Source organism: Gopherus flavomarginatus, chromosome 3, assembly GCF_025201925.1.
Source record: "Gopherus flavomarginatus isolate rGopFla2 chromosome 3, rGopFla2.mat.asm, whole genome shotgun sequence".
In the NCBI taxonomy this organism is placed as follows: Eukaryota; Metazoa; Chordata; order Testudines; family Testudinidae; genus Gopherus; species Gopherus flavomarginatus.
The window spans coordinates 239,118,949-239,135,096 of NC_066619.1; the positions used below are offsets into that span (position 1 = coordinate 239,118,949).

General features: G+C 38.9%; 1 protein-coding gene across 5 annotated transcripts in view; it reads left to right on the forward strand.

The window, feature by feature from the left end:
- Nucleotides 1-16,148, forward strand: part of ATP8A1 (ATPase phospholipid transporting 8A1) — a 267,561-nt gene that overhangs the window by 179,268 nt on the left and 72,145 nt on the right. For all 5 annotated transcript variants that reach the window (XM_050947405.1, XM_050947406.1, XM_050947404.1 and 2 more), the window contains 3 exons: nt 5,363-5,535; nt 11,030-11,213; nt 11,316-11,426. In XM_050947405.1, coding sequence (XP_050803362.1) covers nt 5,363-5,535; nt 11,030-11,213; nt 11,316-11,426 — 468 coding nt within the window. The remainder of the gene's footprint in view (nt 1-5,362; nt 5,536-11,029; nt 11,214-11,315; nt 11,427-16,148) is intronic.

Genomic DNA, 16,148 nt, shown 5'->3' on the forward strand with positions numbered 1-16,148 from the left:
ACATGACTGCTTTGATGTCCTGGGACAAGGACAGGGCATTCTGCCCTAAAGCCTAGCAACCCTGCTGATGTATGAAGAGAATTAAGAGCCTGATGCACTGAGAAGAAATTAAAGAAAGGTTTAAATAAGCCCTCTCTCTCAGTGTAGTAGAAAGACATTAGATACACATGAGTGAGTTAAGTCTTGCCTGCTGTCCCTCACAACATCAGACGCTCTTCTGATTTATAGCAGACAAGCCCATGTTGATGCCTCGTCTCGCTGTCTGGAGTGGTTCATGATCATGTGTGCCCACCTCAGGACAGACTGTCAGAAAACAGGGCAGACACCCCATACTGATGGTGTGTTCTATAATTAGATTTCACTAACCCAGTAACAAATGTGAACTCCTGGATCACTATGCCAGTCTTACCATGGAGTCTCAGACAGTCCAATCAAACTCTCCAGTCTGTCTTATTACCCAGACTATACTTAGGCCTTTGTGATAATAGGTCACTTAAGCCAAAAATCACACTACATCAGGTTGCTCCCAGTCCCAAGAGACCAATCACTTACCCCAAATCAATTGCTGCTCTAGATCTTACACAAAAGACCTCACTTGTAGCCAATTCTATAGTAAACTAACTCAAGGTTTATTACCTAAGAAAAGGAGTGAGAGATATTGAGAGGTTGAAGCAGGCAAAATATATGTACAGGTGAGCCACAGTTTAAAATTCCAAATGATGGCAGTGATGTAATAAACTGCCAGTTTCCCAAAAGTCTCTCAGGGCTACCCAGAATAACTCTGGAGATCTCTGTCTTTCCATTCAGTTGTTCCACCCTGTTAGAATCCAAACAGTCCAGAGATGAAGGATCTTTCCCTGAATCCATACTTATAACTTCTTCTCACAGAAAACAAGCTGACAGGGTCACTACCCATGTGGGTCTTTCCTTTGATGACCGAGCATGAGGAATTTTGTATAGTCTTTGACCACACAATGATCACTTGCTTTGAAATTAGCACTTTCCTGTTAAAGTTCTTCATTTGCGTTCCACAAGGCTTCTTCATTGTTTGATGGGTTATTTAGTTACAGGGGTATGCACAACGTAAATATTTGCTACTCCATTATAACAGGATACGCATAAGTAAAAACAATGCATGTAATGTTCCATTCATTTTCATGAAGTTTAAACACCAAACACTCTTATACATTTAACAATTACTTTGATCTATGCTAATATACAAGTGAATTGACCTGGGTCTTCAGCATGAGCACACCCCTTACAAATATCTTACAAACCACGGAGGGTTTGAGTGACCACTTATGTGAACCACTCCAACACCAATATTCAGCTCAGATTGTTGGCAATGGTATCTTTTTTTAAACATGCACCATGCAGCTATAAATAAAGGTCACTTCATTCTAGATGCATCATTCACACAGATTGATAACCTCTTGATATAACACAAGTTGGCTGAGATCCTCCCTATCCAGAAAATACATTGAGACTATAATATCAGTGAAAATCTTGAGAAGATCTCCTCTGATCTATGGGAGAAAGGATTTGAAAGGCAGCCTGATAGCCCTTGGCTCTAGCAAATTTATTTAGTCTTGACTCCTGCAGTCTTCAAATACCTCAACAGTGAAAAATACTTAGTATGCTCCTAAACCCAGAGTGGAAACATCTTTATCTATCATTATTTGAAGAGTAGGCTGAGGGAAGGACAACTTCTTGAAGACATACTCTAGCTGTGTTGCCTCACTAGAGTCTTAGACCTTCTTAAGAAGAAACTATGTCATATCCAAACTATAAAATACTTGGTTTGTACAACAGATTCAACCAGGTTTGCAATAGCTACATCTGTAATCTTGCAAAGGGGATGGGTGACAAAAGTGCAGGCAACCATCAAGACTAATGCAAACAACATGTCACTGGGCCTTCAAGCCTGGACCTAGCTAGGTTCACTGGATGGGATTTTGGAACCATCTTGAGATAAGTATGCAGGAGTCTTGGTGAAATATTGGCAGGGCCCTTCAAAGGTTAGAATCTGAGTTGAGACCAGCATGTATTTTTGATTTGTTTACTCACAGACTGGGAGATGTGAAGAAGAAGCAAGCCCTCCCACAAGGTTTCAGCTACTTCACTATAGGACTGAGCTCTCATGAGCCAGGAATTCAGATATAGGTTCACCTTCAGGATTTTATGACACAATTGAGTTACAACCACAGCCTGTTTAATTGGTGAACACTTTGGTGACTGCTGACAGCCCAGGTGATAGTATCTTGTATTGATAGTTGTCATTTTGCCTGATCAAGATGTGGAAGTAGGCATCTTGAGGCCCAAGAGTCCTGAAAAGGTCCATAGTTGAAACAAAGGAAAGGAATACTGCTAATGGTTTTATTCTACTGCAAATACTGTATCTCTACATCCAGTCTTGTTTCATGAATAAGATGAATACAGTGTTCATGCAACATTAATGTTGCACAAGTAAAATAATAAAAAGTAAGGAAATACAAAATAAGCATTATTGTTAGAACCTTAATTTGTTGTATTGCACATCCATTTACATTATAAATAGCATTATATTAAGCTATACTTTTAACTGGAAAGCAGAAATAGAATATATTATATGTTTGCATTTGTCATAGGTTCTACCCCCACTCTGAACCTTAGAGTATAGATTTGGGGACCTGCACGTGAACCCCTAAGCTTAATTACCAGCTTAGATCAATATGCTGCCACCATCCAAATATTTGAGTCATTTGGAAAAATCTGTCTTCCGCCCCAAAACCTTCCCCTCCCTGGTTATCCTTGAGATATTCCTCCACCAATTCCCTGGTGAACACCGATCCAAACCCCTTGGATCTTAAAACAAGGAAGAATTGCTCATTTCCCCCCTTCCCCCCCCCAATCCCTGGTGAGTCCAGATCCAATCCCCTTGGATCTAACAACCAAGGAGAAATCAATCAGGTTCTTAAAAAGAAGGTTTTTAATTAAAGAAAAGAAAGGTAAAAGAAAAAAACCTCTGGGAGATAGCATACAAGCTGATCTCACAGACAACAGATTCAAAACACGGGATGTTCCCCTAGGCCAAAACCTTAGTACACACAAGAATACCCAATTTGATTATGTCCCTAATGCCAAGACAAGTTACAAAAAGAAAATAAACATAAACCTATTTATTTCCTTCCTTGATACTCACTACTCTGATAAGAGGCTGATTCCTTGATCTTTTCCTCTCTGGCCAAAACTGAAACTGACCAAGACAAAGGGAGCTTCTCTCCGTCCTTTTGAAACATCATGTCCCCCCATTGGTTCCTCTGGTCAGGTGTCAGCTAGGTTAGGTGAATTTCTTAACCTTTACAGGTAAAAGAGGCATTAACCCTTAACTATCTGTTTATGACAGCATTGCAGCAGAATTAACATTGCTTTTGAAACTTTAATTTTTTATTTCCTAAAATTTTAAGATTTTTTTAACTACACGTCCTTAATATTGCATATGTGTAGTTTTTGTGTATCATGGGTTTTTCAGCAAAAGAAAATAATTGCATGTGCTTAATATTTCATTATTTAAATAGTCCCTTTCATAGGTGAACAACGTTGGGGAAGGGTTAGTCTTTACTTCCGCTGTTTGGCTGGCATCAGTTATATGTAAATCTAGATTAATGGGGCAATAGTTCCATGTTTTATGTTTGGATAGCTGCATCTTTGCAACATAGAGAGAGAGAGGGTTTGTTTGTTTTTGTTTTAATGAAAGCTTTGAATCTGAAGAATATTTCAGTATGCAGCTTGAAAGCAGCAGCCATTGATCCTGCCAAGATGGGCAAAGAAAAATGCATTAATGTCACAAAGGGGCTGGAGCTTCATGAAGATCTGCTCATATCTAAGCATACCCAGAAGTGATTGATTATTTGTAACTTATATTTTTCCCCACCCCAAATGTAGCAACACATGTTTTCCTTACTAAGAATTATATATCCATTTAAAATTTAAGTTATTTTTGCTGTGGGTTGTTTAAATAATGTATGGTTCAAATTTTTCTACAATGAGGGAAAAGTAGGTTTTTTTCACTATCCAGTAATTCAGACTACTAAGACATTTTGCTTAGATTTTCCTTTTAATATTTTAATATATACAGGCGAGAACCAAGAATGAAATAAAGAAGTATTTAGCCCAGAAATTGAATGTTTTGGCAAGTTATGACCATGTAAATATGAGGTTATATTGAAAACTGTTTCACAGCTTTAGAGTCACTATCGGCTATCACCGTAATTTATATATTTGTTCCTAAAAAAATAATATCTAAAATATTTGAAGGCAGTGCATATTTTCCCAAGATATTTTTGATGTAATAATCACAATTTTTTCCAAAAACTGCAAAAATAAATGTAGATAGCTAATCTAATGACCGCACCGCACCTGAAGCGGGGGAACATTGTCCAGGTTTGCCAAGGGAAGGCAGTAGTGCTTTATGGCAGAGTGGAAGGGAAGGAGGTCAGAAACTGATGCATAAAGGTGAGTGGTGGTCAACATTGCGGCACTGACTCACCTCTGGGAAATGTAAGGCTTTAAAGGTGCCAGCCCTGGGTGGTGGAAGCCTTTCTCCATGCAGCAGGCAAGGCGGCACCCATCCTCCCTCCTGTAGAGGTGCGAATATCAGGTTGGGTTAGGACTGTTGTGAGCATTTCACTAGTCACTCCTTTTTAGGGAGGGTAGGAAGAAATTTTTCTCCTTTTCCCATATTGGCTTTGGTGGAGTGAGGTTTTTTCACATTCCATACAGCAGGTGTCAGGGAGGACCCATTATGGTCAGGAGAAAAGGAGGTAAGCTATATGTCTCAACTTATTTTGTAAGTGTGGGGTGGATATCCAATGCAGGTACTCCATAAGGAAGACATCCAGTGACTAGATAAATGACCTTGTAAAGGACTTAAAAAGGAGGTGCTGGTTAAAGGAACAGAACGGAGGAGGTTCAGGGGTTCTGTGATTGGTACAGCAAGGAGCCAACCCCCACTTCTATAGCCAATCTTAACCCTCCTATGAATGGGGATGGATGTTAAGGTCCAAGCCATGGCTTGGCTTGGGGACCTGGATGGAAAATGAATGGGCACTGGTGGAAGCCCTGGGTAGTTATTTGAATAAACATGGAGTTGCCTGCACTATATGCTTTTATCTGCCGGGCAGTCCCAGACATCTAATAATAAAGTTGCGGACTGATTAAATCCATATCAAGTGTCTCCTGTCCTCCTTTTGGTGTAGCCGGACAACAGATTAAGTACAGTATCAATTGCTCTTTACTACTGCATTAAAAAGTACAACTTATTTTGAATGTAGCAACAAACAGAAATAAAGATAATTAACATATATATTTTGTTGTGTAACAGGGAACAAGAGAGACCCTAAGTCGTCATTGCAGTACTCTTGGTGATGCTTTGAGGAAGGAAAATGACTTTGCTCTTATAATTGATGGTAAAACACTGAAGTATGCCTTAACATTTGGAGTAAGACAGTATTTCCTTGATTTGGCTTTGTCATGTAAAGCTGTTATTTGTTGCAGGTAAGGTTTAAGGTGTGTTCTTTTTTTCTTTCTGAATATAAAATACTATCCAGAAATAGACTTGTTTCTGGCACCAGTCTTATTGAATATATAGCTAGCTAGCTAGTTTAACAACATTTGAGAAAAGAGAATATAAAAGGTCAAAGTCAATAAATATTTTGTAGAAATAAATCATATATTATAATTTGTTTGCATAATATTATGTGATCATGCAATGGAAGAGGGTATTGTAATCCATACCACAACAGGGAGGAATTAACAAGCAAAACAGGAGTCCAGGATCTGGCTCAAAGACAGCCAGTGTTTACCCAACATAGGATAGGGTCAACAAGATTCAGGCACTGATCTTCACAGGGTTATCTATCTACCTTTAACTCCAGCTCCTATGCCTTGTACAGAGATCAGTTTGTAGACAAAAATGCCCATGAGATAGCTTCTAAGACTTTTCCTATAAGCCTGGACTCATACCTAACAAGAAGTGCAAAGGAAATACGCATTTTGTTAAGACCTTTTCTTCACAATCAGAGCCCATTCTCTTGATCATGGACATCAGTCTGTTCAGATTGGTAGCCCACCATAACAAGGGGACTTGTTCAAGATCAAAGAAGCATCAAAGCATCAGCCTAGAGATAAGAACAGCTTTCTCTCTTGGCTTCCTCCAAGGGCCATACTTCCAGTGCTTCTTGGGCTTTCTCCTGGCTTTCCAGGTTACTTCCTGATTCTTATGCACAGAGATGCAATCCAGCCAGTCCCTGTGTTTGCTATCAGTGCCATGGAAACCCCCTGGCCCCTGTGGTTCAGTTTCTCCTCCAGCCTGGACTTGCTGGTCCGTGACTAGGGTGATAGATTCCATTATATCAGCTATCAATAAAGAAGTATTTAATTGTTCCCTTCTTTAGGCTGAATGAAAGGTGTCTGGTACTCCCGTCACCTCCACTGTGGTCTGTAGTTACCCATAGATCAAAGGCATATTTGCTGGCAGCTACCAACATCCTATAACAATAAAGAACTGTCAAATGTTACCAGTTTCAGTGTTTGAGTTTAATTAATACATTTAAGTCATCTAAGATCAACTGATCTTCTTGCTTTCTGATTAAGTATTTAACATCATGTAGCTGAAAAAGGATAAGGGCTATTACCGTAACTGATCCTGAGATTCACCAGGAATAAAATGGAAGTTTGTATATTTTCATCCCTGAATCTTTTTTAATCAGAAAAAGGTATTTCCATAATATTTTCTTAATGGTCTTAAATCCAGAAATACAAAGATTGGAAGTAATATGAGCAGGGCTGGCTCCAGGCACCATCAAAGGAAGCAGGTTGCTGGGGTGGCCAATAGAAAGGGGTGGCACATCCGGATCTGCGGTGGCAATTCAGCGGTGGGTCCTTCAGTCCCTCTCTTCCTCTTCGGCGGCACTTCGGCAGCAGCTCAATTGGGTTTTTCTTTTCTTTTTTTCTCTCTTTTTTTTTTCTTCACTGCTTGGGGCGGCAAAAAAGCTGGAACTGGCCCTGAATATGAGCATACGTGTTTGAGTAGTATCTGCAGCTTTATTAGGATTATTACACCCAAGAGCAGGAGCTCCAGGAGATGAGAGGTAAAAAAAAAATAAAATACTGATCCTGTGATTCGCGTGGGCATTTTGTTAGGAACGCTAGACATTATGTGAATCACCAGAGTAACAGAAGAGATCATTTGGTGGTATCCACCAAATAATAAGAATTTAGTTTACTGGGACTGGAGGGTTAGAGGTATCAGTTGGAATCAAGAGCAAAATGTAAAATACGTCTGATAAATAAAATAAAGAGTGAGCAACGTGCAGGGGGTTATTATTTTATTTTCATTATTTTTTCAGTTATTTTTAATTACATTCTGATTTATATTAAAAAGTTTGGTTCTTTTATGTAGAGAATTTTATCCAGTTTCTTCATGTTTTTCTGAGAGGACTTGAAAGAGAAAAAAGGGAATAAAACAAGAAGAAAGTATCTATGCTGAGACAGCAAGGAAAATTTTTCCTCTGTGAAACTAGACTATGAATCATCTGTCATACTCCCGTAAAAAGGAGCCTGTTTTAACCTTCTATATCAATCTTTTCCATGGCAGGACAAGCAGACTCTCTAGACTTGGCTGTGAGGCACGCTTCCAGTTGAGCAGAGGGAACATTTTATTAATACCAGCAGTTTGTGTTGGCGAAGAACTTGGCTAATGCATGCAATCATAAAAACTTTATTTCACTTTTAGTAGCTGGTTCCTTTTTTTTAAATCATCATTAAACACCACCTTTTACTCTTGTAAATTAACTAATATAAATAACATTGTGCCTCCACTGCCCTAATTCACCAATTTTAACTGATTTACTAAATTTTTGTTGAAAGAGAGGGGATCTGTCCTTCCCAAAATCTCATTAACAGCCATAATGATACCATTTTTTCCCCTATAAATAACAATCATTCTTTTTGGAGAGCCTCTCAACATTGCCATCCTAATGGGAACGGAGCCCCTGGGCCTTGAGCTTCCAGAAACTTCAGTAAACTGTGTCCTTTAAGGTTGCGGGAGCCCCATCATGGTACTGAACTTTTGATGCCTGGTATTATATAAGGAGATGCAGTTGTTTAAACTTAGCATTTCACTTCAGTGCTAGATTTCTGAAATGGTGCTACAGCCTTTATTCAGTTGAGAACTCAGCCCATGTTCCACCTGAGCTATACTTCTCACCAACCACCCGTGAGTAGGAATATACAGAGGCACTCTAAGAAAGAAAAGGTTCACACACGTATTTGTCATGGTATAAATCCCCCCACTCTGAACCTTAGCGTCCAAAAGATGGGGTACCAGCATGAATCCCCCTAAACTTAATTACCAGCTTAGATCTTGTAGTGCTGCTACCACCCAGGACTTGCAGTGCCTGGTAAACTCTGGTCCCCCCAAAACCTTCTCAGAGGACCCCAAAACCCAGACCCCCTGGATCTTATACAAGGAAAGTAAACCCTTTCCCCCACCGTTGCCTCTCCCAGGCTTTCCCTCCCTGGGTTACCCTGGAAGATCACTGTGATTCAAACTCCTTGAATCTAAAAACAGAGAGGAGTGCACCTTGCCCCCTCCTCTTTCCCCCTCCCCAAGAGGTAATACAGATTCAAGCTCTGTGAATCTAAAACAAAGGGATTCCACCTTCCCCCCTCCCTTCTCTCTCCCTGTCTCCCACCAATTCCCTGGTGAGTACAGACTCAATTCCCTTGAGCCTCAACAAGGGGGAAAAATCAATCAGGTCTTAGAAAGAAAACTTTTAATAAAAAGAAAGAAAAAAAGTAAAAGTTGTCTCTGTAATTTAGATGGTAAATGTTACAGGGTCTTTCAGCTTATAGACACTAGAGAGGAGCCTTCCCCCTAGCACCAATACACATTAAAATCATTCCAGCAAAATACACATTTGCAAATAAAGAAAACAATCAAAAAGACTAAACTGCCTTTGTACTTATACTCACTATTTGAATAGAAAATTAGAGAGCTTGTAGGTACGTCTGGTTACTCTCAGAATTCAGGGAGAACAACAGACAAACAAATAACACAAAACAAAGATTTCCCTCCACCGAGATTTGAAAGTATCTTGTCTTCTGATTGGTCCTCTGGTCAGGTGGTCCAGGTTCACTGCTTGTAACCCTTTACAGGTAAAAGAGACATTAACCCTTAACTATCTCTTCATGACAGTATTCCACTCAGATGTGCACATGCTCACCATATTGGAGCCGGTGAGTTTTCTGAAGCAGTACCTTTTGCAGCAGTCCATGCACTATTTCCTTGTGGCTCCCCCCAAAGCTATATGAGGGTGGTGCTGCCCAAATCACCTTGGTTTCTTCTCACTGCCTATGGCCTAAGTCAGAGCTCTCCATGTGATTTACCTCACAGTTTTTCCTCTGTGGAGATAGCTAGTTTAATTTTTTCCTTATCTGTAAACAGTTAGCACCTATTAAGTTTTCATTTATATTTTAATGTGTTTTAATACAGTAGTTAGTTTTCGGTGCTAAACATCTTCGGTATGCAGCACTCAAGAGGCTTTAAGCACTGCCTGTTGTACGAAGTGTCTTTTTCAAATAGGGACCTGCATGCCTCGCTACCTTTTGTACCTCAGTGAAGGGTACATTAAAGAGAGGTCCAATATCTGCCACTCGTTCAGAAAAAGAATGCAGATTTCAGGAGACCTACACCTCAGACACCACCTCATGATGCAGGCGATGAGACTTGCTTGGCTCTGGGCCTATCTAGCGATCACCCTGCTTCCTGTGCACAGACTGCAAATGTAGCTGCGGCTGTCTCAGACCGCTGGACTTGGCCTCTTCTCCTTGGAGAAAGAGAGGTCGGTGTTCTCCAGGGCCTCCCCAGAAAATGACACACAAGACAAACCAAGGTGACTTAAAGTCGAAGAAAACTTCTTTGAAAAACCACTCAGGACACCAGCAGGATTCAGCAGGTACTCCAGATAGAGCTGGACCATCAGCCCATGTCTCCCCAGTACTGCAGTAGGAGGATGTGAGTACACTACCCTTGACTCTGGTACTGTCTGCAGGATGACCATTTAGCCCAGTACCAATGAACACTGTTACAGCAGCAACATTTCTGGTACTGACAACTCCATGAGCTTATGAGTCAGGAAAGGATTTGCCTTGCCTCTTTGTCCCAGACTCTCCTACGATTCATGAATCCATTGCTTTATTGACACCTCCTTCAGTATGGGGGCTCCTTGCCTCTCCTATGTCAGAAGACATCTTTCCTCATAGCAAGTATGTCAGCCAGAAGAGAAGAGCGGGTAAACGTCACGCTCTCCTGGAAGGCCCCCATTATAAAGCTCAGCAGAAAACAGTGGGACTCCTGGCTCAGTACAAAAATTTGTTCTGCGGGAGGAGGCCAGCAATTGCAAAAGCAATGCAATAAAGAGTAAAACAGTATAGTTGCATAGTTAAAATTTTCATTCCTTGACTTTTTTGTAAAATTAAGATTCCAACATCTGTTAGCTCAGCAATGTTGCCCACTTTTACTATTTGTCTATTCCTGTTTTTCTATTTTAATGTGTGCTTTTATTATATTACTATTTGTCAGTAAAATAAACACATTCAAATATATAAATAAAATATAAAACATATCTAAAACAAATATAAAATATACAATGAAAAGTTAACACTGCTGTTGGGATTTTCTCTTTTACATTTTCTGACTTTTTAATATTTTAATTATACAGCCTTAATGCTATATTAATGCAGATTTCTGCATTTCATAACAGGTATTTTAGTGATGTTTGGCATATGTATGGGAAACCCAATCCTACTCTAGCCTTGCTGAAAAATCCTGTGAATGTTCTTTGAGGGAGGTAAAAAGACAATTTCAATGATAAATACTGTATTTAATCTATTTTATTGCCCTTTAGCAGAACAAAAAATATTATAACATAATGTGCATTCAGAATTTCCATGTTCAGGGTTTGTTCTTTTTTTTTTTTTTTCAAAGGGTATCTCCTCTTCAGAAATCTGAAGTAGTAGAAATGGTAAAAAAACAGGTTAAAGTAGTAACACTGGCAATTGGTGATGGAGCAAATGATGTTAGTATGATACAGACAGCACATGTTGGCGTTGGTATTAGTGGAAATGAAGGGCTACAGGCAGCTAATTCTTCAGATTACTCCATAGCACAGGTAAATCATTATGCTGTCAAATATATTAAAACAGAATACTTTTATATCATTTAATACTGATCAATGTACATGTTTTTAAACAAATTTTTTCATTGTTTGCAGTTCAGATATCTGACGAACTTGTTGTTGGTTCATGGTGCATGGAACTACAGCAGAATAGCTAAATGCATCTTGTACTGTTTCTACAAGAATATAGTCCTTTATATTATTGAGGTAATGGTACACTATATCCAATATTAGTTTTTCAAACTCTTTATTTGTAAAGTTTTTCTTAAGTGTTCAAAGATATTGCATGATTTTCTAAGGGAGTTTAAAAATAATTTCAGAATTATCACTCAAGGTAAATATTTCTTATTAATAATGAATGGCATACTTTGTTTTAAATTGGATTTCATTTGATTTTGTTATGAAAAAAATATATTCTCAGTGCAAAACTTTTTCATTTACATTTGGGTATTACTATTGCACTTTTCCTATTAAAATTATCTCTGTATAACAAATTATTATTTTCCTGTCTGCTCCAAATCGGGCATAGTGAGGATTTGAGGTATAGTGGTCTGTGCCCCAAGAGACTACCTATCTACCAACCTGTTGACTTTTCTGGGGTCTGCCTCTCTAAGGGTACATTTACACTTCGAACTGGAGGTATAAGTTCCAACTTGAGATATACCCACACTTACTGTGATCAAGCTAGTGTGCTAAAAACAGAGTGTAGTTGTAGTAGCAAAGACATTAGCCACGTCAAGTACATACCCATCCAAGATACTACATGTGTACTTGGGGTGGCTAGCCCTTCCAACCACCACCACTTGTGCATGCAGGATTTCTATTTTTAGTATGCTAGCTCAGATCTAGTGTTGGTATGTCTACTTGAGCTTGAAATGCAGACATATCCTATCTCTCTCTCTCTTGTTTTTCATGAAAAATTCCAAAAGCTCTCAGTTTCATCCAGATGGAGAATGGGAGAATTTCAAAAATCTCAACAACTTTTGCAGGATATGGGAAATGTCTCCCACTGAGCTCTAATGCTAATATATACACATATTGTTAGGGATATTTGCACTTTCATGTGCAACTTTAAATTTAGCATTTCATGACTTTACAGTGCTTAGGTTTGCAACCCAAGCATTCTTTTAACATAATTCTTGTATGGATTGTTGTAGAGAGAATTTTTTAATTAGGATTTCTGCCTCTCTCCATCCTCCTTTTTCCACAACCTTTCTTTATTTTTCATTGTTTCTCTTTCTGTACCTTTCATCACATTTTCCCTTAAATGAAATAGAAACCCAGTGATGCTTATATTTGATTCAAACTTCTGAATTCACAATGTTTGTGTGGGTTCAAAATTAGGAAAAACAAGTTTGTCCATTCCAAAGCATGGCCAGTTTGTTTGGGTTATTTTTCTTACATACATAAGATACAAATTAATACTATTTTAATAAAATGTTGAGTGGTATTACATTTTAAATAAAAATCCTTATTTAGTAAGAACTGCAGATGGTCATCATCTGCAAAAATCAAACCACTTAAATTAGATGCCTAAGATTTGACCCTCTAGGTTTGAAAATTTACCTTAATTTCTGCTTTTTTAAAAAAAGCAAAACCTGTTTCTTTTTGATGGAACTTGTCACAAATAGTGCAGCTGCTGGGGATTTTTAATCTTATAATTTTACTTTGTAACATTTCCATAAACTTAATTGGATTTATATTCTATTTTGAAGAAAATATAACAAAAAGAACAGAGTGAAAAATTCAGGAGCTTTGAAAAAAAAGGTCAGAAAGAAAAATTATAATGAAAAAATTAAATAGTCTTGTCTACAATTTTCCATACATAAAATATGCTAAAAATGTTACAGTTGCAAAGTGAAGCACTCAAGGTTCTTTGGCACTTGCGGTTACTCCTCATCAAAATCAGAACATATATTTAGATGTTTAAGCATAAAAATTTGAAAATTTTAACCTAATAGGTACATTAGTTCTATGTATAGAGTCCTACGAATCTGCTGATAGACACTTTATAGATTCGTGGATGGATGCGGATCCAAATTTTATATTTAGAGCCCTGCAAATCTGCAGATATCCATTTGATATTGCGGACCATGTTTGCTGATCACAGATCAGATGCGGATGCAAACTTTGTTTCCACGCAGAGCTCTATTTATCATATCTCTTAGTCTAGAGAAAATTAATTGCTGATTTGTACTAGAAATGTGCAGTTCTCAAGTCTTAATTTGAAAATTCATTGTTTATATATTTTTGTTTAACAATGACAGGAATTTTTGTTTAATATTTAAAACTAACTTTGAAATACACTATATATTTATTTTTAATTATAAATATGTAATTTTAAAAAAATACATAATGAAACTGTACATGAGATAGGATGATCTTTAGATTAATTCCCATATACACAACTTTTGCCAGGTAAAACACTTTTTGCCAATGTTAATGGCTAATGTCAATATTGTGAATTAATAGACAGAAAAATACATCACTGAATGTCTCTAGCCAGGACAACTACTAGGCTTCAATCTCTCTTTTCAGTTTGTTGTACTGAGCAGGCATGGAGAGCAGAGATCTCAGTGACTACACCTCTACCCCGATATAACACTGTCCTTGGGAGCCAAAAAATCTTACTGCGTTATAGGCGAAACTGCATTATATCGAACTTGCTTTGATCTGCCCAAGTGTGCAGCCCCCCTCTCCCCCCCCGACCACTGCTTTACCATGTTATATCCGAATTCATGTTATATCAGTCACATTATGTCGGGGTATTGATGTACTTGTAAGTGGAAAGTGGACAGTGGAAGCATGTGACTAAGAGAACCAGGCAGAGGAAAAGACAGGCTAGTGAAGGAGAAATAGAGCTCAGGAACAGATTTGCAGAGTTGGAAAATGAAGAAGGGGCACAGCAGGTGGTCACTGAAGGTGGGAGGGCAAAGAAGAAGAGAAAAGCAGCTAGTTCTGTAGGAAGAGGGGAAGAGTCAATGGAGATAAAAACACCAAATATGAGTCTCAGGAGAATACAGGATGGGTTGCAAAGGATTGCAAGGGAGAACAGAAATCAAGAGGACTTCAGCCAGAGGGAACAGGGAATAGACTGGAGAATTGCACCATCACCAGGAAAAGGCAGGTCTACATGACTGGGGACTCCTTACTGAGAAGAATAGACAGGCCTGCAACCAAAGCTGATCCACAGAACAGAAGGGTATGCTGTCTGCCAGGTGCTAAGATATGGGATGTGGACCTGAGGCTGAAGAGGATTCTAATGGGAGTGGGAAAGAATCCACTGATTGTCCTTCATGTGGGAACAAATGATACGGCTAGATTCTTGCTGGAACATATCAAGAGAGACTATGCCAGGCTGGAGAAGACACTCAAGGAAATCAAGGCTCAGGTGATCTTCAGTGGGATTCTGCCTGTTCCTAGAGAAGGGCAACAAAGGTGTGACAAGATTACGATGATCAACAGATGGCTCAGGCAGTGTGCTAAAAGGAGGGCTTTGGGATGTATGGCAACTGGGAGGCATTCATGGACAGAGGACTGTTCTCTCAGGATGGACTTCACCTGAGTAGGGAGGAAAATAGACTTCTAGGATGGAGACTGGCACAACTGATTAAGAGAGCTTCAAACTAGGAATTTGGGGGCGATGGTTGGGAGATGTCCAGGTAATCTCCACGCTGGATTTTAACATTGAGAGGGAAGAAAACAAAGTAAGAAGGGATACAGCCGTGGGTAGGAGAATGGACATAAGGAGGAAGGGTAGTGTAGATACCAGTCTAACAGGTGACACTGGTGGTAGAATGACTATGCCTAATCAGGTAAAGAATGTGAGTGAAGCCAAACAGCAAAAATTAAGATGTTTGTACACCAATGCGAGGAGCCTAGGTAACAAAATGGAGGAACTAGAGTTACTGGTGCAGGAAGTGAAATCAGATATATAGGGATAACAGAAACATGGTGGAGCAGCATTGTATATCAATGATGAGGTAGGCTGTAAAGAAATAAAAAGTGATGGAATGGATAAGACAGAGTCTGTCTGAGCAAAAGTCACATTGGGGAAGAAAGCTACTAGATCCTCCCCTGGGATAGTGCTTTGGGTGTGATATAGACCACCTGGATCTGATTTGGATATAGATAGAGACCTCTTTAATGTTTTTAATGAAGTAAATACTAATGGGAATTGTGTGATCATGGGAGACTTTAACTTCCCAGATATAGACTGGAGCACAAGTGCTAGTAATAATAATGGAGGTCAGATTTTCCTGGATGCAATAACTGATGGATTCCTTCACCAAATAGTTGAACCAACAAGAGGGGATGCTATTTTAGATTTGGTTTTGGTAGTGAAGACCTCATAGAAGAAATAATTGTAGGGGACAACGTTGGTTCGAGCAATCAGGAGCTAATTCAGTTCAAACTAAATGGAAGGATAAACAAAAATAGATCTGTGACTAGAGTTTTTGATTTCAAAAGGGCTAACTTTAAAAAAATTAAGGAAATTAGTTAGGGAAGTGGATTGGACTGAAGAACTTGTGGATCTAAGGGCGTAGGAGGCCTGGAATTACTTTGTCAAAGTTTCAGAAAATATCAGAAACCTGCATCCCAAGAAAGGGGGAAAAATTCATAGGCAGGAGTTGTAGACCAAGCTGGATGAGCAAGCATCTCAGAAAGGTGATTAAGAAAAAGAAAGTCTACAAGGAGTGGAAGATGGAAGGGATCAACAAGGAAAGCTACCTTATTGAGGTCAGAACATGTAGGGATAAAGTGAGAAAGGCCAAAAGCCATGTAGAGTTGGACCTTGCAAAGGGAACTAAAACCAATAGTGAAAGGTTCTATAGCCATATGAATAAGAAGAAAACAAAGAAAGAAGAAGTGGGACTGCTAAACACTGAGGATGGAGTGGAGGTTAAGGATAATCTAGGCATGGCCCAA